At 40.5% G+C, this 24240-nt stretch overlaps 4 protein-coding genes across 6 annotated transcripts; 2 read left to right on the top strand and 2 right to left on the bottom strand.

Annotated features, from left to right (window-relative positions):
- Positions 1–375: 375 nt before the first annotated feature.
- LOC117730654 (NCK-interacting protein with SH3 domain-like) lies at positions 376–9784 on the bottom strand. Of its 2 annotated transcripts, none has more exons than XM_034532508.1 (13): positions 9421–9784; positions 8402–8514; positions 8114–8324; positions 7476–7551; positions 6745–7292; positions 5801–5974; positions 4354–4440; positions 3783–3921; positions 3591–3671; positions 3188–3316; positions 2591–2680; positions 2326–2498; positions 376–2085 (listed from the first exon to the last, which is right to left on the bottom strand). In XM_034532508.1, exons 1-13 carry the CDS (start codon positions 9589–9591, stop codon positions 1861–1863), a joined length of 2217 nt encoding a protein of 738 aa, XP_034388399.1. In that variant the 5' UTR covers positions 9592–9784; the 3' UTR covers positions 376–1860. The 2 variants fall into 2 exon arrangements, with proteins under 2 accessions (XP_034388399.1, XP_034388400.1); XM_034532509.1 differs by having other exon boundaries at positions 6745–7289; positions 9421–9763.
- A 1140-nt stretch (positions 9785–10924) lies between these two features.
- Positions 10925–15194, top strand: ndufaf3 (NADH:ubiquinone oxidoreductase complex assembly factor). The gene is made up of 5 exons (XM_034532545.1): positions 10925–11065; positions 12597–12786; positions 12917–12983; positions 13280–13380; positions 13513–15194. The coding sequence occupies exons 1-5, from the start codon at positions 10977–10979 to the stop codon at positions 13618–13620; spliced, it is 555 nt and encodes a 184-aa protein (XP_034388436.1). The 5' UTR covers positions 10925–10976; the 3' UTR covers positions 13621–15194.
- zgc:112334 (uncharacterized protein LOC619199 homolog) lies at positions 14784–17776 on the bottom strand. Its single transcript, XM_034532208.1, has 11 exons — positions 17735–17776; positions 17302–17409; positions 17122–17218; positions 16893–17030; positions 16611–16809; positions 16384–16515; positions 16095–16194; positions 15508–15679; positions 15212–15356; positions 15063–15117; positions 14784–14957 (listed from the first exon to the last, which is right to left on the bottom strand). The coding sequence occupies exons 1-11, from the start codon at positions 17774–17776 to the stop codon at positions 14784–14786; spliced, it is 1362 nt and encodes a 453-aa protein (XP_034388099.1).
- A 597-nt stretch (positions 17777–18373) lies between these two features.
- On the top strand, positions 18374–23779 carry LOC117730661 (transmembrane protein 43). 2 transcript variants are annotated; one of them, XM_034532518.1, is made up of 12 exons: positions 18374–18626; positions 19602–19742; positions 19890–20024; positions 20765–20859; positions 20979–21028; positions 21121–21190; positions 21299–21369; positions 21471–21598; positions 21714–21788; positions 22747–22848; positions 23021–23138; positions 23231–23779. In XM_034532518.1, exons 1-12 carry the CDS (start codon positions 18609–18611, stop codon positions 23431–23433), a joined length of 1206 nt encoding a protein of 401 aa, XP_034388409.1. In that variant the 5' UTR covers positions 18374–18608; the 3' UTR covers positions 23434–23779. The 2 variants fall into 2 exon arrangements, with proteins under 2 accessions (XP_034388409.1, XP_034388410.1); XM_034532519.1 differs by having other exon boundaries at positions 18385–18626; positions 19641–19742.
- Positions 23780–24240: the final 461 nt, after the last annotated feature.

The raw sequence follows: 24240 nt of genomic DNA on the forward strand, positions 1-24240 counted from the left end.
AAGCTTATTAAAATTCTCTGTTTATATAAAAAAAATAATTCCATATCTAAAGTATTACTATATATTTTTAATTTATGCATACATTGGTGGTATTTAAATGAAGAACAGAAGAGAAAAAGGATGATGTAATATTATTATATTATAAAATTAAAATTGTAACCCAGTTTAAGTTTAACTTAATGTTTTAAGTAGATAAGACAAGAAACACTAAGTACTCTGGTTATATCTCACTCCTCGTTGTTTTGTTGTATCATGATTGTTACAGTGTGACCAAACACATGTTCACAAAACACAGAATTTATGTTTTATGGAGTAAACTTACGCTATATGCGTAAGCTAAAAAAAATCAACAACAAACAATCCAACCACTCCCACTACTAAAATATAGCTTTATTATAACACTGTTTTATTATAGCACTTTTGCAGACAATGTTAATCATGGAAAGAAGGGACCCTCACCTCTCTCACACACACTGTAAACAGACACACACATAATTAATGAACGAACACCTGGACATTAACTAAAAACTGATATCATTTCTGGATTGCAATGACCATCTCCAGACGGGATAGCCATGCCAGGGACCAAAACAGATATTTTAAAGTGTAAGATGGAAGAACATCAATCACTACATCATTGGGAGGAAACAAGGAAAGGTACATGTTGCTTAAAGTATTAAAACCATGAGGAGAGAAAAAAATGCCCTGTATATCAACTCCATTGTCTTGATTTTCAGTTGGAGCATCAGTTAATAACTGGAAATCAACAACACTGACTAATGTATCATCTTGGGTAATAATAAGTGCAGTTATTATTATCTCCAGAAAGCCACCGCTCACATCAGCCAAGACTATTGGTATATTTCAGCTATATTGCAAGTTGCTATGTAAAGCCTTATTGCAGCACAATTAGTTTGAATGTGAATGCGACATACATACTTTAATCTGTAAACGGTCAATAACTTCATATGTTAGAGGAGTTTTGCATATGTAAATACAGAGTGATCATCAACGTGTTTAAATAAGCAGTAAAGAGATACGGAGCCACAGGAAAGACTCAATATGTAGCAGCAAGTTACTCAGCTAAAAGCTTCGTATTGATAACACATGAGTCAGTGTGCTTTTTTTCTCACTAGAATAATAAACTTGTTCGACTTGGCTTAAATTCTAATTCTAATGAATGAAGGGTGAATGAAAGAGGAAGTCAGCTTTAAGAGTATTATACTCTATTAAGAAAATAATGCTTGTAGTAACACACAGTAGTTTGGTCCCACTACAAGGGAAGCACATAATATATTCTCACAACAATTCAAATAATGGCACTTTGTATTCAAAATCTTTGATTGCATTTTAAAATCAATTTGGTTATATATATTTAGGTTTGAATAAGATTTAGTTGGGGTTTTAAATACTATAAGTGCATACAGTTATTGTATGATTTTAACGTAATTATTGCTAGGAATTCACTGTGAAACAGCTCCAGTGTTTGGCCTGTATTTTGACTATTTTTTATCTCCAAGTGTGACTAAACCTCACAGGTTTTTGTGCATTTGTCATATTCTTCCCATCTTGAAGAACACAAGAGAAAAAAAAAATCCTACCACTTCTTTTTCAAATAAAATTAATTTGAGATGGGAGAAGCTGTGAACAACATGAGCATCTTTCTGATATCGACATCATATGCATGCCGCAGCCCTGGACTTCAAGTAATTGGCAAAACTGATTAGCTTCTCTCAGCACAGGCTGGCACAGAATACAGGGCGTCCCATCCATTGTCACCTCTTTGTCCCTCAACATTTACTGTACCTCCCTTTAGTAGACAGGAGCAGACTACGGCGTGTTAGTATGGTACTGATATGGTTAGTGCTGGTTCTCACTGATCTGCGGGAACTCCTTGTAGATCTGCTGTACAATTAGCTTATCCATCTGTTTCGCTGTAGCGCTCCCTTCATCCTCTCCGGCATCCTCCTCCTCCCTGAGAATCCTCTGCAGCACCCCCTGCAGGTCAGACTGGCGGTGCTGGTGCTCGAGGTAGTCCGTTGAGCGTATTATGGAGTGCATTAGGGAGAGATACTCCATCCTCAGCTTCACAGGGAGGGAAAGAGAGGAGATTATAATCAGACTTAACTAACTGTTGGTGAAGCCAGTATGATTAAACTAATAGTTTCACACTTTAGGAAAAACGCTTTCTTGCCGAGAGTTGGATGAGTACATCTGTTCCTATAATAATACAAGAAAAGCAAAATAGGGTGTTTCCCAGAATGTGAAACTGTTCCTTTAAAGCCTAAGAACAATCAGTAGCTGTGCGGTGTGTCCAGGTCTCACCTTGTCTCCAGGTGAAAGGTCAGAGATTTGTCGAACAGCAATGTCAATCATCACCATCATGTCAGTGCGGTAGAAGATGTCAGCCGTCTCTTGGCTGGCGAAAACATCCTGCAGAAACTTGAGCACTGAGTGCGGTGCAGGCGGGGTGTGTTTGAACATACACACAGGGTCGTCTGGAGAGCAGAGGACAATTAGTGAGCGATGGTGTCAGTAGACAGAAGGCATGGATGCAAAATGAAAAATATGCCAAACGGTGGTATTTTACCGCCTCTGTTAAGAAGCAGCAGCACTTTCTCAGACAGGATCTTGACATTTTTCTTCTTCAGCTCCTGCATGATCACATTGCTGCCGGGTGCTGGGCGACATTTTGACGTAACAGCAAAAAAAGCACAGGTGATACAAGTAACAATTAATGATGGCGCTCCTGCAGTTTGAGTTGGGGTCCAACACAAGAAAAAAGGTCAAATATACGTTTTGCAGATGCACCACGTGTTTTTTGCTGAGCAATGATCCATATTGGGCGATCAGCAGAAATAAAAGTATTGCATTGTAAAATTGTATTTTTATAAATAAAAACATCTTGAAATTAGCTATTTAAAATTTGAATTATAAATTGCTTTAAGCAAGTGTAAGGAAGTTAAACACGTCATAAATCCCTCTCTAATATCTATTTTTATATTACTATGAAAACATCTCCTTCAAACAACTGGATGAAAAACTACATCTTACAAGATTTGAGCAATTCATGGAAATGTTCTAAATTACCCTCGCCCAGCCATCCTTAATTTCATTATATGTGTGTTTTCTGCTTTGACGAGTCAAAACGTCTGCTGTGAAAAGGGTCTATGGCGGCTGTTCTCACCTGTGTGGTGCAGGTTGAAGGCCAGCAGGAGGTTCAGGAAGATGTCAGGCAACTGCTCTGTGGGATCAGAGGGAAGCCCGTCCTCCACCACACCCAGCAGAAACTCAACAAAGTCAGCATTCAAGTGTTCTGAAAGCAGGGAGGGCCAGGATTAAGTCCTGGATAAAGAACACCATGTCCCTTTATACACCTTTTAATGCATGAGTGTCTTTTAGATCAGGAACATCGTTTATAACCTGTCCAAAAAGGTAAAAACTGTTTTGGAAGAATCAACATCAGTGATGCTCTGTTTTTGTGTGCATAACCTCATATGCTGCGGTACAATATACATGTTATATGCCACGGAAAATATATCACAGCAGCCCTTTCTATATCATTATTTATACCATTATATACACCATACCGTAGTGATGATATGGCACCTGTTCGCTCATTGAGAAGATCATAGTGAGCACCAAAGCTGTGTAGCACATCTTCTGGTGCTCTGGGGAAAGAAAAAAAAAAAGGCCAAAAAAGATATATATATATATATATAAAATAATATTTAGCTTTGTGAGAAGTGCAGATGAACAAGTGCAGAAGTCAATGTTTTCACCTTGTGTGTCAGTCTGTAAGTCCCTGGCCAGCTCCATCGGGATGATGGAGTTGAGGAGGGTGGAGATGAGAGAAGCATCCAAGCTGCACATCGCCCCGAACACTTTGAGCAGCAGCAGCCGCAAAGACACGCGAAGCTCCTGCACGGTCACATGGTAATAACAATAACAATAAGCCAACATTAACCGAATATAGACTAAACATCACCAACAAGCTTACTGACACTTTAACTCCACAATCCCCATTCAGATCAACCAAGGCTCAAATCTAGTTCCCTCTTGGTACATTATGTAATCGACACAGCTACAGTTGCTAGGCTACAAGGACCAAAGAAAAGAAATAGTTTGCCAATTTTGAGTAAGAAGTATCACACTGATATAGTCTTAAATAAACTGACCATATAAAAAGATGCTGATAATACCGAAGAACCATAAAAGGAAAACCAGACAACATTATCTTTACAGACTATAAGACTCATAAATTCACGTTTTTCTTGAAAACAGATTAGTTCTAATGTTCATGGTGTTCGAAATGAAAGCCTTTTTTTATTATAATGTATTGTAATGTCTTACCATCTGATAATATGAAACCAGAGACAACACATTCTCGAAGTGGTTGGTCTTACACATCTTCTTACACACCTCAGGATCTGCATCAGTCTAAAAAATAAAACCGTTATTAGTTGTAAAAGCGATGACATAATAACGTCATAACTATGTAACTTCATAATCTACGCGACAGTCGTGGTCACTGGACACACCAGAGGAGGATTACAAAGCCCCTTGACAACGCATCTGGATGTCTCAGTCCTGAGGTTCTGGACAAACTGCCAACAAAGAATATTTGGCAGCCTGGAGAGTTTACAGATTCAGTCTTTAACACACTGTTGGATAAGTCGTCTGAGCCGGTCTGATCCCATCAAACATGTCTGGTATTTACAGCTGGACGGGTCCTGCTGTCACATCAGAGATTCATCACTAGAGAAAACTTTTTATATCATTATGAGGATAAACCAGTGATGCTCCACTCGAAAACTCTTGTCCAATAATATGTGTTGAAGTAGTGAATTAATATGTTTTCATTGAAAACAAACCCACCTGCATTCAAACATGTTACATTACTGTGCATATTAATACATAATAAATCATGTTTGATAACAAGTTCTTGTGTGTTTATAAGCTGATTCATGGACATTATGGGCACGGGGGTTATGTTTTTGGGGTTTTCCGTCAGTCTGGTCAATATCTCAGGAACAGTTGACAGACACGGATGTAAACTGCAACATGACGAGGTTGTCATATTAGTCTGTTGATCCTGTTTTCTTGTTTTACTTGTTTGATATTTAAGGTGTGTAATGCGTATTCAATGTTTGACTGTATCAATTAATTTGAAAGGTGCTTTATCAATAAATCCTGACTTACTTATGACTGACAGACATACATATCTGTGAAATCTATCTGTTAATGTCTGACACAATCAGTCAGGACTTCAGTTACATCTTCTTACACTTTAGAAAACCGACTTGAATTGTTTCAAGAGTTCATTCCAGGGTTCCCTGGAAAATAATTGACCAATTTTCTAGTCATTAAAACAAGTACATGAGAGAAAGTGAAATGTCCTGGAACAACTTACTTAGTCGTGGAAAATATTTAAACATTCTCCTATTTTCCGTAAACTGAGAGTGAACTATATTGCCATCTGAACGGGCTTAGTTATGCTCAGGATCATATTAACGTACAAATGGTAGTTCAACAGTGTTTTGAATAGGCTGCTCTGAGTTTTGTTGTGATGTTAATTTGATGTTAAATTGGTTGACATGTTTGCTCCATTGTTAAAGTCGATGTGCTTGTTAGTTTGTTTTCCCTGCAAAGGTTTAAAGTTTGTTATTCAACTCTGGAGAGGACCAATTGTTCCAAATGTGTGTTGGGCAATGTTAAGAGTGTTGGATAACAGTGGATAGATCCTCATTTTATTAAATGATCTCTAGGAATAAGCAGGAACGCGGCCCCTGCATCATACCAGTATCTTCAGCAGCTCTTCGAGGTAGCAGGCGATGAGCGCGTGGTCTTCATGAAGCGCCCAGCTGCGCTGCTGAGAATCGTCCCGGTGGCGGGCGAGGTCGCTAAAGATCACCTCCAGCCTCTGTTCATCGTGACACACCTGACCCTGCGGCAGCGCTGCATTCAAATGCACCTACAGAGACAGAACACATCATGACACACCTTATTTTGCTACAACTTGTAATACCAGTACAGAGGAGCATGCACTACTCCGTCATAAAGAGCAGCTGCTTAACTTAAGTCTGCTGATAATCTTCTGTGGGTTTGTCACTTTGAATGACCCCTTTCATATTTATAAAACCGGTGTTTTTAAAAGTTTGTGTCAATCATATTGGATGCGTGTCTGCTCTATGTCTGCATGCAGCAGCAGCATAGTTTGAGACATCAGCCCTTCAGAAGAGGCTATTCTCTGTCATTTCTTTCCGTATTAAAAGACAACATGTACGGGCTGGAAAGTTACCAGAGCTGCAACATTCAATTAGGTTTTGTTTAAAATCTCTGTTATTCCCAAACGGAGTGTTTCCTATCTAAAAAGCACACTGAGGAGACCTCTAGTACACCGCAGAGTATTCAGGCTTTATCATCTGATGAGCGAGTGTCACCATGTAAATACAGGATGCAGCCAACAGCTTTCAGCATTTGCTGTTTGAGGTTACATGTCACACTATTGACCTCCTTACACCGACATTAAGCCAGAGAAACGTCTGCCAGGAAAGAATCAGCAATTCCTTTCAATGAGCGAGGGATACTGTGATCACTGTTCTCCTGATCCTCTAAACGACTCAGAGAAATGTCAGCTAAAAGAAGAAGTCGCTGTAACTCTAAACGACACCAGTGTTCTCCTTTGAGCTGGCGGGGCTGCAGGTTTCTGAATCCACATGATGTAATGAAAACAAATCTGACCTTGCTCTTCACCAGGGAGAGGAGAACTTGCTCCAAATCAGAGGAGGCTTGAGGTAAGGCCGTCTGCAGATGTCCGACCACCACGCCTACAGCGACCCGCGACAGCTCGTAACTCAAGCCTGTGTTCTTCCGCACCAGCTCAATCAGCTCGGCCCCGATAGTCATGGGAACTGGCTCAGAAGTTGTGGGGCTACCAGCAGGGCTTTCAGCGATGGAAGGGGGGGCAACAGGCCAATCACTCTCCGGCTGCTCCTCCACAGAGGGCTTTGAAGGAGAAGGGGTGCCATGGGGAGGCTGTGGAGCTGGGCTCTTCTTTGCAGGAGCTGGCTGAGAAGGGGAGTCGGAGGCAAGCACGTCTGGAGTAGGTGCAGTGGGCTTCACACGGGATGGCACAGGAGGAGGGGGGGTGCTGGAAACACTTGGCAAGCTGACATCAGAGGAGACCAGTGAGTGGGAGGAGCCAGACTCTAAAGAGGTGGTGCTGGTCGTGAGGGAGGGAGCAGGGGACGGAGGAAGAGAGGACACTCTGGAGGGGACCCCTGGCTCTGCTGAGGGAGAGAGAAAGAGAGAGCTCCAGTTACGGGGAGGAGAGGGAACAGGAATGACCCGACTAAGAATAGAGTGTGTTTGTGAAGTACAGAGCAGCAAAAACTCAGTGCAGTAATCTATGGCTGATGTTGTGAATACTGTTTGGAAAAATGCGTACACATCGCAGGTGTATGAGTTCTCACCTGGACGCCGGCCGTTACGCTGTTTCTCAGGGGGAGGTGGGGTGATCGGAGCCGCACGCCGAGGTTGAGGAGGCACCTGCAGGACGTGAAATTGATTATTAGGCACAACTTCAGGATGTTTAATTTTCTCTGCTGTCAAGGAATGTCAGGGTGGTTTAATCTCTCCCATGGTCTATTCTGTGACATCTCCAACCCTCCTGATATTATTATTATTACTGTATCAGTCAGGGCTGAAGAGATATTTTAATCCTACCGGGTTTTGTTTTTAACCTGTACATGGATGAAACCTTTTCTGATGAACTGATGAAGTACTAGTCCCTGGCTGCACATATTTGTGAGCTAGGATATTAATGTAGATTAGTGGTGTTTAATAGGCAGCCTCAAGCATGATCACATACTCAGTCTTAATTAATTACAATTCCAAACAAAGTCGAAACTGATGTTTGAAGTGCTTTACAGGAAGACAAATAGCAAAACGGAGATATAAAAGACCGATGACAATATGTAGGCTGACAACTCTTTCTGCTCATTAGGTATGAAAAATGTATATAAGCTCTCTAAATATTTGAAGTCTGAATATTTCAACCTAATTGGTGGCTTCAAATAACATATTCAAAGGCGTACTGTGTGAGTGTTACCTGGTAAAGGCCCTGTTCTGCCTGTATGTTGTCCACACTTCCTGACAGCGGCACGCTGCCCTGTCGTCCGTAGTCTCGGTTAAGGCCGTTGGGTGGAGGAGGAGTTTGACTGAGAGATATTTCGCTGCTGGAGGATGGGAGGCCTTGTTTGTGACCGGCGGACGAGGAACTTCGTCTTTCAAGGGTCTCCTTTCTGTGATGGATCAATTTTCTGCAACAGAAGAGAATACTGATTTATACATGCCTAAAATCAATATATGATATCTTGTAATGTGCTTTGCAACTCACTGGAGAACATCCCTCTGTTCCAGGTTGTATTTGCCTCCATTTCTTAAGGCCACATTGTGGACTCCTTCAATTGCTCTGTCAATAGACTGCAACACCTCATCCTGCTCTGGAGCCTATAAGAGAAAGAAAGAAAAATAGGGTGGAAATTAAATATTAACGAACATAATTTTAAACAGAATCGAACAGACTTGTGGCTCGGGGACATGTGTGACTCTAGGCAGAAACAAACTAGGGCGCTCATCTAACCAAACAAAAAAAGCCTTTTAAATAGTGACACAGTGAGGCCTCACATTCAGGCTCATAACCCTCCACAGACAGCGTCATTAACAACAGGAGAGAGCATTCCTATCCGCCAGCGTGTGGTCTCACAACATACATGCTCTGACTAGTTCACTATGGGCCCTTGGAATAAGGAGTCTCCCAGAGTATGTGGGTGTGTCTGAGAGAAAAGCTAAATGGAAGCTACTTTCTCAACGATAACAAGGACAGTTGGGAATTATTCTTATAATAATAATAGTAATAATAATAATAATAATAATAATAATAATAAAATAGAGATAACGTCACAGGGGCAGATTAATTTAATTTGATCAGAAACAATGTCTCTCTGTCTTGCTGGTTTAAGTTAACTGTTGGTCCTTGGGTCTCATTTCCTATTCTACTACATCTTCCTATCCTGTCATATCTCACGTCCTTCCCTACATCTCCTCTCTGTCGCAGTGAGCAGCTGCAGTGCAGAAGGCTCAATGCAACCTTTCCAATAATTTATGCTTTCTTCTACAAGAGTGCATTTTCTTCCCAACAAAAATCAGCAGTGAGCTTCAACGTGGCCTGCACTGCAGTACATATGGTACAGTTACTACATGGGCTGTGTCGCTCTCGATCCCATCAATGCAACCCTTAAGGTCCCTACGCACTCACCAGATTTCACTTCACCCCGGGATGCGACATGGTCACCGCTTGTTATTCATTCAGGAAAAAAAAGAGAAAAAACACCCAGCTCAGGGATCGGTGTTTACCTGTATTTTTTCGATGTATGATGATGGGATGTAGCCGGTTTCCCCAGAGCTGCAGCGGGACCCCAGCCACCAGTGTTTGTTGCTCCTCTCCAGGATTAAGAAGCTTTCTCCGGCCGCGAAGTGCAGCGAGTTGGGCTCCGCGGATCGGAAGGCGTATAGAGACCGGTACATACTTTAGTAAGACTTTCACGCGCCGAAATGACCCGAAACAATTGGAGACCCGGTTTTTAAGGTACGCAGTCTCGGAGGGGTAAATACCTGTTCCGTCAGAGGGGACTTAAAGAGTCTATGAAGGCATGTCCCCGGTGGATCGTCGCTGTCTATTTACAATGTAGCTCTTCGGATCACCTGACCTGTGACTGTTGCCAGTAAACACCGCAAGCGGCGCTGTTTCCCCATGAACACGCCCCCAGACATTTTAATCAAACGCAGATCCCTGTGTAGCTGCGTCAACATACGATTTCATCAAAAACATTATCATTCAATTCTGAAAACCATGATTGTAAAGGCACATTTGATTTGTATATTAAACGGGTTTATTGCTCCCAGATATTTCGCTATATAAAGTACTATGACTTTAGTGTTATTATGATTTAAATCTCTTTTACCTCAGTTGATTGAATACAGTACAAACTCTACTCATTTAAAGTACTCAGTACTGAACTGATCAACAGTACACAGCTCACTATAATTACTATTATGAATTATATAATGCATTTAATTGAGTGAATGGAAGCTCATTCAGTTGCCCCATTGCATTTATCTGTAAAAAGTATGAACATGACTTATATTTGCCAAAATTAATAACTTTTTTATTCATGGATTATACACTTTTTTTCATGTGCAAAATTACTCCTCATTTTTCCATATTATTATTTAATATGATCAAATATGTCTCTTAAAGAGACATATTTGGATCAGGTGGACCTTTGAGAAACAACCATAAGTATATCCAGAATGTGCAAATACACTGTACAATATAATTGTTCAACAGATTCAGCACATTAACATTTTTGTGGAAATATTGTGAAGTTCAAATCGAAACGTTTTCAAGATACTAATCATTAGTCCTTTTTAACCTTTAGTTATCCATTTGTAAAACTATCATTTGTAAAACTATAATTTTATGAATGTATCATTTAGAATTGTTGTAGGTTAATTCAACATGTGGAGGGCCACCATTTTCCTGTAAATGTAAGGAAGAGAATGACACACATTTCAATGTGCAACATAGACACGACATCAGTTGCTTTAGTAGCTGAGCATTTAGCTGGTGAAGTTAGATATAAAGAGATAATATTTAAAAATAGAGTTGTCTTGGCATTAAGAAACACCGACTGGATGTCAATTGTGAGTGATTATTTTATGTAATACGGCGTGCACATATCCATGGCGAATACACAGTATTCAACATTAAATTAACAGTTTATAAAGTGTGTTGAACCTGAAGTAAACAATGTTCGATTTAGGAGATAAAACGAGACCGGAAGCAGGCGCTTGGTGTTACACAGAACTGTGTCCCCTACGTGTGTCGCCGGTTGTTCAACTCTATCAACATGGCCAGTGGGGTGTGTACCAGATTTCTCCTGCAGAGATCTACACAGGGGTTTCTCTTCTCGTCCAGAGCAGGACCCGCTTTGTCAAGGTATGGTAGTTTATCAATTCAAGTCTTGATACATTGAACTAAAGATTTAAACCCTTGAGAGGTTATTTAAACCCGCTTAAGCAACTGCCCCGTTTGGCTTTCCTCACCTCTGTGTGCAGACGAGGACATTAAAAAGTCATGTTGCAGATAGTGTAGGTATTGGTATCCAACAAGGTATCTTGTTGGAGTTGGACATGCTTGAAGGCAATACTGTTTTTACATTACATTTAATTTAGCTGACGCTTTTATCTAAAGCGACTTACAATAACACACCGTTGACACAGCTACGGGGAGCAATTCAGGGTTAAGTGTCTTGCTCAAGGACACATCGACTAGGACTGGCAGAGCCGGGGATCGAACCGCCGATGCTCTGATTGAAAGACGGACCTGCAAACCCACTGCTAGAGAGACATATATTGTATAGCATTATTCTCCCAATTACAAACATGTCATTTTACAATGTAGATCATATTATATCATGGGAGCCCACATTCTTCTCTTGACATCCTGTTTGTTCACCATTTGGCCTTCTGTGACATGAGAATTCCCCCCAAGTGAGATAAAAGTAGTCCGTCCATCTATCTAAACATCATTTTAATTATCGATTTGAAATAATCGACAAATAACGTCTTCACAATTGTGAATAGACATACAGTATGTGTCTTCATAAAATAAGTAATCATTGATCACAGGTGCCAACATGTACATTGCAAACCAGTGATGATAAACAGCCAGAGAGGGAGCGAGATATTAACAAAAACTTGAAATTACTATATTTTGGTTATCATATAGTTTCGCATTCCAGTTGTTGCCACCTGTTATTGATTGCTGCATTGTTTTGAGAAGATGAATGTCTGGTTGCCTTGGGATATAGTCAATGGCTTTTCAGGTTGGTCATCTGTTGCAGATTACATGCATTATCAGTTTGAGATAAGAAATATTGTGGGAGCAGTGTGCTGATTTTGACATCTTCTATGTGGAACTTTAGTTAAGTTTCTGCTTTTTCCCTCTATATTACAACTCCAAGATTCCCATCAGGAACAAGCATCAAGCTCATTTGCCCCGCAGACAGTATGTCATTAGTTAGTCAGTCCCCTCATGAGAAATTGCAGTGCATCACATCTAAAAAACAATAGGTTGCTAAACAAGCAAAAGTGTAAGAACAGGCTAAAATTACCTGCAGCTCTTTAGATGAGCAGAAATGTTTGTTTCTTGGCTGCATCTTTTTTTGCAGGAACAGGCCTAAAGCTTTTGGCTGTCATCTCTGTCAGTAGGTTGGCATTGGATTTTGTTGGCTTTGAAACTGGGCCACATAGCAAAAGTTCTGAAGTGCAGCCTCTTGTTTTGTGAAATGTTAAGTAATGGAGAATGTACAGAGATAAGACCAGTGCAATAAATACATAATTACAGAGACTGTTTAATGCCCAAGCATTCTTTGCGCTATTAATACTCACAATACATAGTAGTAAATACCTGTGTTTGTACTTAATATGGCATTGATTCTAATTAGTTTACCTGTCTTTCGTTGCAGCCCATTTCTGTGTCGTGCACATAGATTGGGTCCCAGCGATGATGAAATGTACCAGCGTACCTCGATGTCCATAATGCAGAAGGGCAGCTGGCCATTTATCAACAGCTACAGTTCCCGAGGATTCGACATCAACGACAACAAGGTGTTTGGGCCCTGTGCTGTGCTGCCTCCTGCTATTCTCCAGTGGAAAGTGAGAGCAATATCAAAGTAGCTCCACAGTTCAATAGTTTGGTGTGTTGTGTACGGGTTTGTTTTGAATTTAGACAACTATCTATATTTAGTGTTTTATCTCCTCTCTCTCTCTCTCTCTCTCTCTCTAGGTTGGCAGTTATAAAGACATCACAGAAGAAAGTGTCTCACTTTTCCACATGCTTGAACCAAGAATAGGTAACAGATACTTCCAGATGATGGTGGTGAAGAGTGCTGTTTAACACGTTGCTTCAATGCCCCCATTCATGTTAAATTATGTTTGGCAACTGTGGTACATGATTCACATAATTTTCATGTTCATCAAACCCTTCAGTGATGTGTATCCTGTATGGAAGCATCTGCAGTTATTATATTTTTCCCCGTAATCATTCATATTCTGCCTGGATTTTGTCAGTCACTTAGGTTTCTATATGGTGGAATTTAACAAAATAAAGTCCTGATGTCATTTGACTTATTTTCTTGCTGTTCTACAGAGATTATTGTGCTGGGCACGGGTGCACGTATTGAAAGAATTAACCCCTCAGTCCTGGCTCTGCTCAAACGTAAAGGCATCGCTGTGGAGGTGCAAGACACGGTAAAGTTTGCTCAGTGTCTCAATAAAGTGCTTGTGTTCTTCCTGACAGCATGAAAGACTTCCAACAACAGTTTAAAACTAATGTCCTAATCTACCGTTCTGTCTTCCCTTTTCATCGCTGCTGTTTTGCAGCCAAATGCATGTGCAACATTCAACATCCTGTGCAGTGAGGGAAGGATGGTGGCTGCTGGTCTGATCCCTCCGTCCGTCAGCACGGCGCTGGAGATGAGACGGGAATAAGTGGTGCGATGTCCACAGAAACTAGGACTGATTTCTGCAGATGGAGGTTAAAGGTTTCTGAATAATCCCAGGCCCGTGAGATGGTTGTTGTTCTTCTTCTTCACGAAGCTTCCAAAGGAACAAACTCCGTGAGATACAACTCTGAATAATCACTATATTTGGTTTAAATAGTTTTTTTTTGGAGAAAGCAGCTGTCGTCACAGAGTGATCTGATCAGTTAGAAGGCTCAGAGACACTGTAATTAGTGTTCTTGTATATAAATACTGTGGTATGTGTATGTAATATATATGTAAAAACTTTACATGCAACAAACGGCTCAAGTGTCATGAATTTAATGTGTTTTCCAGGAATACGGAATATTTATTATTTTAAAAGACACAAGGAAGAGTCGCTATTGTCTGTGCAGTAGATGAAAGGGATTTATACGTTAAAAAACATCTTTGTGTGTGAATATGTTCCACCCCTCTACCCGAGGTGGTGTCTGTCGTCCATTTGGTTAAGCCTCTTTACTGCGCCTGTCCACTCTCTGCCTCCAGCTTTGCTGCCTGTCTGCAGCACACAACAACATTCAGTGGCTTTGTCCTCCTCACACATAATCCACAAATCCACTACACATCACTGGGATTCATCTCTTAATCATCTGTCTCTGTGCCACATGCCCAGCGTCAGTCAGAAATATTTAATCCCTCTCATTCACACGCTGCATGTTTACTTTCAGCTGCTACTGCTGAGAAAGTTTGGCACTGACTGGTGCTTAAAGGAATACAATAATTCCAATAAAACTGGCTTCAGTTAAATATGTACTGTTTTTTTAATAGTTAAATACATTGACAGGTTAATAAAGTAATTCTTATTATTTCAGTCAGATACCGCTGATATGTCTATTACAAATAGACTATTTTTGAGACAAATATAAGAGGAATTTTAATTACACCAAAATCCAGCTTGCTCAGGATTTTACTTGGTAGCAACAAAAAGTTGTATTGGTTTTTACTTAAAAGAGAAATGTGTTTTTCCAAATTTCCAATTGATTTACAGAATCTCACAAAAAAGAGAAATTTCAAAAAAAAATTAAAATTTACTCTACATGCTACACAACACACCCTCTGCATTACAGCTGGGATAATCATCCATACTGTGATTGTGGCCTCTCAGCTGTTGAATCATTTGGTCCTGATGTTGAAAGTCTCTCTGTCATCGTCAGAGTTGTGAGACTGGTGTCTCTGTGATCCTCCGAAGCGGAGCGCTGCTCCTGTTATCCGCTGGTACATGTCTTTGATGTCCTCGCATTCAGCCTCAAAGTGGTTTATTGCATCATATGAGCGGGACACAAATATCTAATGAAGACAGGAGTGAGGAGACATCACTGAACCAGTACTGGACCTAACACACTTCACCGCATTTAATGTATTTATTTTTTGCTCAGAAATGCCCTTATTTACCTGACTCTTTTTTCCATCTTCATTGGGAACCAGCATGTGACTGATCGAAACAAATCTAGATTCAGGATGATGACAGGAAATAACACCATTTAAATGTTGTTTAATGAAAAAATAAACTGTGGCATTAAAGATTGAAATGTGTCACTAACTTTTGCATGATGGGCTTGAGAAGCTCCAGCCCCGGCTGGACTTCTTTCTCTGGGTCGCTGGTTTCTGCAGTCGTGCTCACCGTGGCAATGTACATCCCGTCTGAGGCCACATTGTGGACATGTGACACTAACGATATGTAAATGTCTGCATAGTCAAAACGGAAAGGGTTTCCATAGACAAAGTTCAACCCAAATAATGTATTTACAAATCATCTGTGTACTGCAAAACACATGTACGTGAATGCATGATTTATCTTTCAGACTTTAGCAGAAAACAATTAAAGTAGACACAATACCAGATTTCCTGTTGAGTTGAGTTTGAGGGATGATGATTTGACAGGAGTGCGCCTCGTGGGTGTTTTTAACTGGATGATTTAATAAACAGATGACTCTAATCACACGCCCCACTTTCCTCACTCGATTAGGAACGTAGCTGGGGTCACAGATGAGCTGTTTACAGTGGAACAGCTGTTAAAAAGACCAAAGGATAAGGAACACTTAGAGCAGTGGTTCTCAAATGGGGGTACGTGTACCCCTGGGGGTACATGAAGGCACTCCAGGGGGTACGTGAGATTTAAAAATATATATATTTTAAATGAGCATCCATAGAAAAATCCTTTAAAAGTAGTTATTTAATAAATATTCAATAATATACAAGTGTAAGTTCACAAACTGAATTATATATATATATTCTATATCAAATCAGACACTGATGGCACAGCGCTGTGGATTAACGCTACATATTTTTTTCAACCCAAAATGCTTTGTGCTGGTTAGGTGGTAATATTTTACAGGGGGTACATCACTGTAAAAAGGTTGAGAACCCCTGACTTAGAGCACAATTGGGCTACAGGACCTATCCTCCACGTGTACACACACTTGCCTTCCCCTCAGACTTCACAGCTTTCACTTTGCCGTTGTCCATCACAATCTCATCCACGGTTCTGTTCAAGAGGAAAGTTCCTCCGTACTCTGCACTCAGTCTGAAACACACACATTCAAGGTTGGCTAATATAATACCGGATTGTGATCAAAACACATATTGCAAACATCTAGAAGGTCATCTTTTGACATTGATTTACATATCTGTTTCACTATGCAGCATCCCACACCATGTTTTCTACTTGATGTTGAAAATATCTAGGGAGAAATCCGATTCATTATTTTGTAACCTGGCAAATCCCTGTGGTAGTTCTCCCAGCCCGTACACAGGGTAGAGGTATGGACTGGGGTTGTGGCGGGACAGAGACTCAGAGTACAGCCGGATCCGTCTGATGGTTTCCCCACATGGCTGGTCCAGGTAACTGCAGGATCACCAGTAGACAGTTAACTTAAAGGATAACCTGTCATCGTTTTATTTCTTCTTTTCTGGTGTATGCAAATCATTCTTGTGACTGACCTCTCACTGCTGTGTAAGGCTATGGCATGACCTGTGAACTCCATGACATCTCCCCCCAGGTCAAAACGGCTGAAAAGGTCCCGTGTGGTCATCTTTTTAGGATCCACGTCCTGGCAGGTCCGAGGGTTTCTCACGTCAAAGTTCAGGGCAAAGAGCAGCAGCTTCCTGAACCTTCTCTTGTCAAACATGCCCATCAAATCTGAAACAGAAATGTTGTATGGAATGCCATTAAAGGGAGTTATGATTAATTATTGTGCATTAATCATTATTCAGGTTCATCACCTGAAGAATGCATGACATCTTCCTCTGTGCCGGGGACTTTGTGCACTTTGCCTGCTTTGTATACATAGCTGCCTTCAACAACTTTGAAGTCCAGATATCGAGTAACGTCAGTGTGCACCAAGACCTTCACCAGCTCACCTAATGCAAAGACATAGCAGAGGGTACAGAAAATGACAGTGCACTCATTTATACTACAATATTGCACAATTCACATGCACTTTTCTCTTACCATTGGCGAGAAAAAATTTGGGGATAAGGTCGATGCTCCACTCTTTTCCGCGGCCCATAGATTTAGCAGGTCCTGGAACCTTAAACTTCTTGAACAGCTGCAAATGTAGAAGAGTATTAGACACAACAAATGCTGTCGCAGCAGCAGCTTTGTCAAAAGGAGGAGGATGTGTAAACAAACCTCCTCAAGGGGAGAAATGGATGCACTCTCTCCTCCATAGTAGGGATTATTGTCAATGTGAAGAACCTTTTTCCCACTTTGAGACAATAAACCAGACAGGATACATTCCTGAGAGAGACAGTGAAGCAGTTAGTGACATACTGTGCATCACATAATGAAATCATTTAATTGTTGTAAATCCATTTAACAGCCAACAGGAGCCCAGAAGGTCTGCAAGTACAAGTACATGTGTGGCCATTTTACTTAAAAACTCAACCACCACTTATTGTATGAAGCATTAAAGAGTAAAAGTAGTTCAGAGAACACATGAAAGAGAAGGTCATTCAGTATAGCTTTAGATTCTCACTACAAAATGTGAAGAGTAATGTAGGTAATGCAGATTGTAATTTTCCTCATATAGTACCTATTTTACAATTAATATAAGTTGTCTTACCTTAAGTCCAGTTCCAAGCACAATAATATCATATTCCTCCATCCCAACCGTCTCTCCACCTGTTCACTCTGCCTCACTGAGTCCCAGTGCTTTTCCTGAGTGTAGCTTGTTGCAGTATGTGAGTGTGTGTTCATTTCTGTATACAGATATGATGATGATAAGTGACACTAATTTCTTTGTGTTCTCCTTTGCAACAATCCTCTTAAGACTGCCACGTCTGTGCTGTGCTGCGTGTGTGTGTGTCTGTGTGTCTGTGTGTGTGTGTGTGTGTGTGTGTGTGTGTGTGTGTGTGTGTGTGTGTGTGTGTGTGTGTGTGTGTGTGTGCGTGTGTGTGCGTGTGTGTCTGATTAGCTGTGAGGTGGGGCTTCCTGATCATTGCAGATTGAGGTATTAAATGAGGATGGTGTCGTTAGTGGTGGGCAAAGCTCTGATTTGTCCTTCAAAAATCTACTTAAGTAAAAGTACATAACTATTATCAGCTAAATGTACTTTAAGTATCAAAGTAAATGTACTCGTTCTGCAGTACAATGTTCCCTGTGACTCATTGATGCATTAAATAACATAAAAATAGCAAACAAAATTTCTGAAGAAATTGCAGCACTAAAAAGCTACAAAAGACTCAGTTACCCATAATTCATTGAGAAGAGACGTCTGGGTCGGAAAATATATAGTTGAGGTTGGGCGTGAGTGGAAATACTTCTGATATTGTACGCCGACACCGCCCACCCCTGCGAATTTCGGTCAACGCCGGTTTGTAAATGAAAGTGTTTCTCTCTCTCATGTTCCGTGGATGTTTCTAGCTGGGCATTTTTGTAAGCTGCAACAACTTTAGCCGTCGTTACTGTTCGACTGCGGAGTTAAACAAGTCAGAGAAATGTCTTCGGCACAGACAGTAAGTGATAAACAATAACGTTAATTGTTCCTGAACTACCGCATTCATTGTAGTGTTAGTTAACCTTATTGGCAAAGTATTACCCTATAATCTAGCGTTAACGAACAACGCCAGCTAGCGTTAGCTTAAGTCGATTATTTAAGGCGACGTAACGTTAGTCCCCCAGATAGTTGAATGTCTTGCTTGAGCACTGGGACTGACATTTAAAAAACAAGTCGTGACACTTATTCGACACATTTTGTATCACACACTTTTTATGCATTACGTAAAATGGCCACAGAACCAAAGAGGTGTGTCAGTTGATCTGGGATATGGGCCACTCAGTTTAGTCTGGTAAGGTCTGAGTACTTTGACAAGCCTGGTAGTAACCTTAACGTGGGAGTGTTACAGTACTTTCATCAGCCTGGTAGTAACCTTAACGTGGGAGTGTTACAGTACTTTTATCAGCCTGGTAGTAACCTTAACGTGGGAGTGTTACAGTACTTTCATCAGCCTGGTAGTAACCTTAACGTGGGAGTGTTACAGTACTTTTATCAGCCTGGTAGTAACCTTAACGTTGGAGTGTTACAGTACTTTTATCAGCCTGGTAGTAACCTTAACGTGGGAGTGTTACAGTACTTTCATCAGCCTGGTAGTAACCTTAACGTGGGAGTGTTACAGTACTTTCATCATTCTTGTAGTGATAAATCAAGTCACAAATGTGCACAGAATGTGGCCTCATTCATTGTTTACACAAGATTTGCAAATCTGTTTGGGAGTAATGTACAGATAAAATGTTCCAAGACGTTAAAGTACAAGTTTTTGGAACATTACATAATAGCAAAAGAAGACAATATCTAAACACAATAAAAAAGAATGTTCTTAAAAGTTTGACTTGATGCAGCCAGTATAGCTTCACCATACTCATTGAATATATTTGTAGCTGTGTTTATTGTAGGCTCTTAACCTTTAGTAGTTCCTGCATTATTGTCTCAGTTTTCAGACCCAAATCAACACAAGCGTGTATCTCTTCAGTCCAACCCTGGATTCCTGGAGCGATTGAGTGAAACTGCAGGAGGAACAGTTGTTGGTATTGGACTGTTTTTCCTTTCATTCTATGTTCTTTTTACCAACGAGGTAAGAAACACGCTCACAGCAGGGGGGAAGCTGCATTTATGTTTATCACATCAAAGCCACAATGCACACTATTCAAATTAACATTATTGTTTTATGCTGCATGGGGATGTAACACCAGACTAACTCTGCAACTGTTTCTGTTCTTAGGGACGGGCTCTGCAAACAGCATATTCCCTGAATGAGGGTCTTTCTCAGGTTGTGTTGTTGGGGCCTTTCTCTAGCCTCGACCTGCAGAACAACAACCACTTAGTTCACCTGTCTTCACAGCTGCACACCTCACAGGTAGACTATACTCTGTTTTGTCACACTTCTTTCTCCAGCCACACTGCAACAATGTATTTTTAACTATATGTTTTACAAAGTATGGAATATAATGTTTAAGTCAAGCCTAATGGTGCCTTACACATGAAAGGCGTATCCCAGTCACTTCCACACAGTGAGGTACAGTTTATTAATTAAACACTGTGGAACACTGGAGAGAAGAGATCAACACAATAAAACGCGCGCACACACACAGTGTGTGTGTGGACCGACTCCAATTTGGATTTAAAGTATGTTGTTCTTAACTAATCATAAATTAATGCTGAGTGGGCTAACAGTGTTTACTTGAGGGGGAACCAGAGAGTAGACACTGCGCTTGTACAGCGTTATAAGCTATACCTGGCATATATGGCAGTGCACAGCAGCGGCCATGAGATAGCCAGTGGGGCAAACTCGCAAATACGAGCATGCACAGAAAGCGAGCACGCACGGCCCAGCTATGAAGAAGAAGTTCTGATAACAAAACACACAGAGGAAACGCCACTTCATTCTCTGCTCAGGTAGACTTTATATAGCAAGTAGTTGTTTGCTGCTATGTTAATGCTCTCCATATTGAATTTATATATTATAAATAAATAATGTGTGTGTAACAAGTTCAGTAAAGGTTAAGGGGTAAACAGGATATAATTTCCAACATCTGATTTGTTTTTGAACATTAGGCTGATTGATTCTGTTTTGATGAATCATCCATGTCTGTGTAGCCCCTCCATGACCCCAATTACAGAGTTGCAGTGCAGGCAGTGAAGCTGAAGAGGCAGGTGGAGATGTATCAGTGGGTGGAGTACCGGGAGAGCAAGTAAGTCTGTTGTGTGCTTATGTCAACATTTAGGGTGGAGTCATGTGTAATAAATGTTGCCTGTTATACAGAGCATGATACACCACAGGGAGATTTTGTTATTGTGTGACTAATTTCAGGGACTACCAAGAGGACGGTGAGACCAAAACTGAGACGACGTACAACTACAGTGAGTTTTTTTTTCTTAGTGTTTGGTAACAACATGGTGAGCTTGTTTAGATGTGTGATGTAAATTGAAGCTATATAATTCCTTTTCTTTAGATACAGAGTGGAAATCTGAGATGGTCAACAGTCGTAATTTTGATAAAGAAATTGGCCACCAGAACCCAAGGTATTCAAAAATTTAAAGATTAGTCTATTATATTCTGTGGCATTAGAAATATAATTGTTGTGTGTTTTGTTTATGTCTAGTTCATCTAATTTAATCTTTGAATCTTAGTGCCATGGCGGTTGAGAGTGTTACAGTCGTGGCCCCTGAAGTTGGAGTTGGACCTTTCAGTCTGTCTAAAGGTATCTTTACTGACATTTACACATTACATGCATACATATACACATACACTATATTATGTGTCACACTGTTGGGTGTAGTTAATTCAACTGTTCCTTCTCAGGCCTTGTGGAGCAGATAAATAACTTCCAGACGCTGAGTCTAAGGGATTTTTCTACCTTTAACTTGGCCCCTTTTCTCAGCGTTGATGACGATTATTTCTATCACACTCATAACCCACGCAGGCCGGAGGTGAGCATTATGATGTGAGCTTCTCCCATGTACATTTAAGTTTTGGGTTCTAGTTATGTATACTAAATTAGTGCAGCATTTATTGTATATTATTCTGTATTTCTTTTTTCATAAGGTTGGGGATGTGCGTGTGAGATTCTCCTTTGCTGGACTGAGTGGGGAGACATCTCCCCTCGGCCGCGCTCAAACTGTGAGTGCTGCAAATGACCAGTTACCATATTAATTTCACTCCTGGTGACATATCAGTGGATCATTGACTTTAAGTATTTACTGCATGCATTTCCACTGTGTCCTGACTATGTAATGGCAATATGTTGGTGTTTATCGCATGCATCAAAATCTTTAAAAAATGACCTGAATGATTTCACTAGTGCTGAAACAATGAATGAGATGGAGCAGTTGATCAACAGAAAATTAAGAAACATTCATTTGGATAATGGATTAATCATTTTAGCAATTTAGCAAACATTTACTGGTCCTAGCTTCATATGATTTGTGGCATTTGCTGCTCTATATGGTTGTCAATGTAATGTGTTGATGGGACAACACCAAACAAATATATAAGATGTCCCTTTGAGAACTCTCCTGACAATTTAAATGATTAATACAAAAATAATGAATGGTTTGATCAATAAGGTTAATCATTTGTTGCAGCCCTAATTTTAACGTTGGTAGAATTTTAGGGAGTATTTTAAAACTGTAGCTGTAACTAACAATTATTGTCATGATCGATCAATATGCTGGTTAATTTCACAACTTTTTTGGGTCTATAAAATAACATACGTGGTATGTTGAATTCTTGTTTTTTTAAAAACTGCAAAAACAGTATACTATAAAGAGTAGGATAAAGTGTATATACAATTAGTATTTAGTTTCCATCAGCCCGATTAGAAGCCCAGACAACAGTCCTAAACCCAAAGATGTTCACTGTCATATAGGATAAAGAAAAGTGGCATTTCCTCATATTTGAGAAGCCAAGACCAGGGAACATTGACATGAAAAATGATAATCAAGATATTTGCATATACATTTTCTGACATTCAGATAATCGACTAATCGTTTCAGTGGTAATTGAAACTATAAGTTTCTACAGTGCACCCACTCTTAAATTGTGGTCTTGTTCAATGTGATGGACAACTGTTTTTCAGGTCAGTATTGTGGCCATGCAGAGAGGGGAGCAGCTGATGCCTTTTAAAACCAAGTCAGGAGACACACTGGAGATCCTCTACCTTGAGGAGCTCTCTGCAGAGGTCAGTATGGATTTGATTTTGTTTCTTGAACATTGTGTTGTTTTTTATCAATTGAATTTGATTTGTTTGGGCGGGGGGGGGAGATAACATTCTTTCCCATATGTGTCTAGTTACCCAATTTCCTCTTGGCCTTTGGTTCTGGTAGTTGATGCAGTGGTGTTGTTTTCTGTAGGAGGTTTTTGCAAAAGAACTCCACTACAACAGTATGAAGACATGGGGCCTCAGGGCTGCAGGCTGGGCCCTCATGTTCCTCAGTATTCAGCTGACTATGCGCATCATCTACACACTGGGTAAACACATTCATTGCTGCTGTACATCTGCATCATACATGGATGTCTTTCCCTGCATCTCTCGTTCTTAATACTCTGTTGTGTGTCTACAGTGGATTGGGTTCCTGTTCTCAGAGAGCTTGTGTCTGTGGGGCTGAAGATCTTCGCCCTGTGTGTCTCCTGCTCTCTCTCCCTTCTCACCATCGGAGTGGGTTGGATTTTTTACCGACCATTAGTGGCTGTGGCTCTGGGAGCTCTAGCTCTGCTACCGGTGTTTCTCGCCCGCTCACGACTTCCAGCCAAGAAGAATGAATGACTTTAAAACTGATGAGTATCACAACCACTTCTGATGCCTAGCTGCAGCTATTCATCACATAAATGACAGCATTGAGCAGCGTTCTTTCAACAGCAGGGTTGTAAACCATATAGGATTTTCTTTCTTGGGTAGAATACACATTCTATAGTGATGAATGTGTTTATGAAGTGGGCATCGCTTTATCACTCTGTAGATTTATTTTTGGTATGAAAAGAAATCACACATCAACCACTGCTGACATTGTCCATCGGACACAAGAGGAAGTTGTTGTTGTTGTTGCCTTCAGACCACAAATGTTCAGATGTGGCCGTTGTGAATTTGCACATTAAAATCCTCACAAGCCTAACGTCCTCATCTTTATATTTTGTTGCTCACAATGAACAACATAAGATTACTGTGGTCTCATTTGACTGTCAAATACTTTTTGTCCACAAAGCATACTCAGTTGCTAGTTTATTAGGTCCACCTAGCTAAAACAAGCAGTCCAATACAATAGCCCTGGAGTAAACTCTTCTATCATGACGGTTATAATGCTCAGCGTTTGTTACAATTGTTTTAGGTGTAGATTCAACTTCATGACCATTTTTGAGGGCTGCAATTTGAGGTACTGTTGAACTATATTATACTGAGTGTGACTACATTTATCGATGTAAGCGGGGTTTACAACATATTTACTTCAACAAAACCTGATTATAACCTTCATGTTTTTACATTACATGTCATTTAGCTAATGTCTTACTCAAGGACACATCGACTAGGGCGGGGATTGAACCACCAACCCCCTGATTGAAAGACAGACCTGCTAAC

This window comes from Cyclopterus lumpus, chromosome 5 (genome assembly GCF_009769545.1).
Source record: "Cyclopterus lumpus isolate fCycLum1 chromosome 5, fCycLum1.pri, whole genome shotgun sequence".
Taxonomy (NCBI): domain Eukaryota; kingdom Metazoa; phylum Chordata; class Actinopteri; order Perciformes; family Cyclopteridae; genus Cyclopterus; species Cyclopterus lumpus.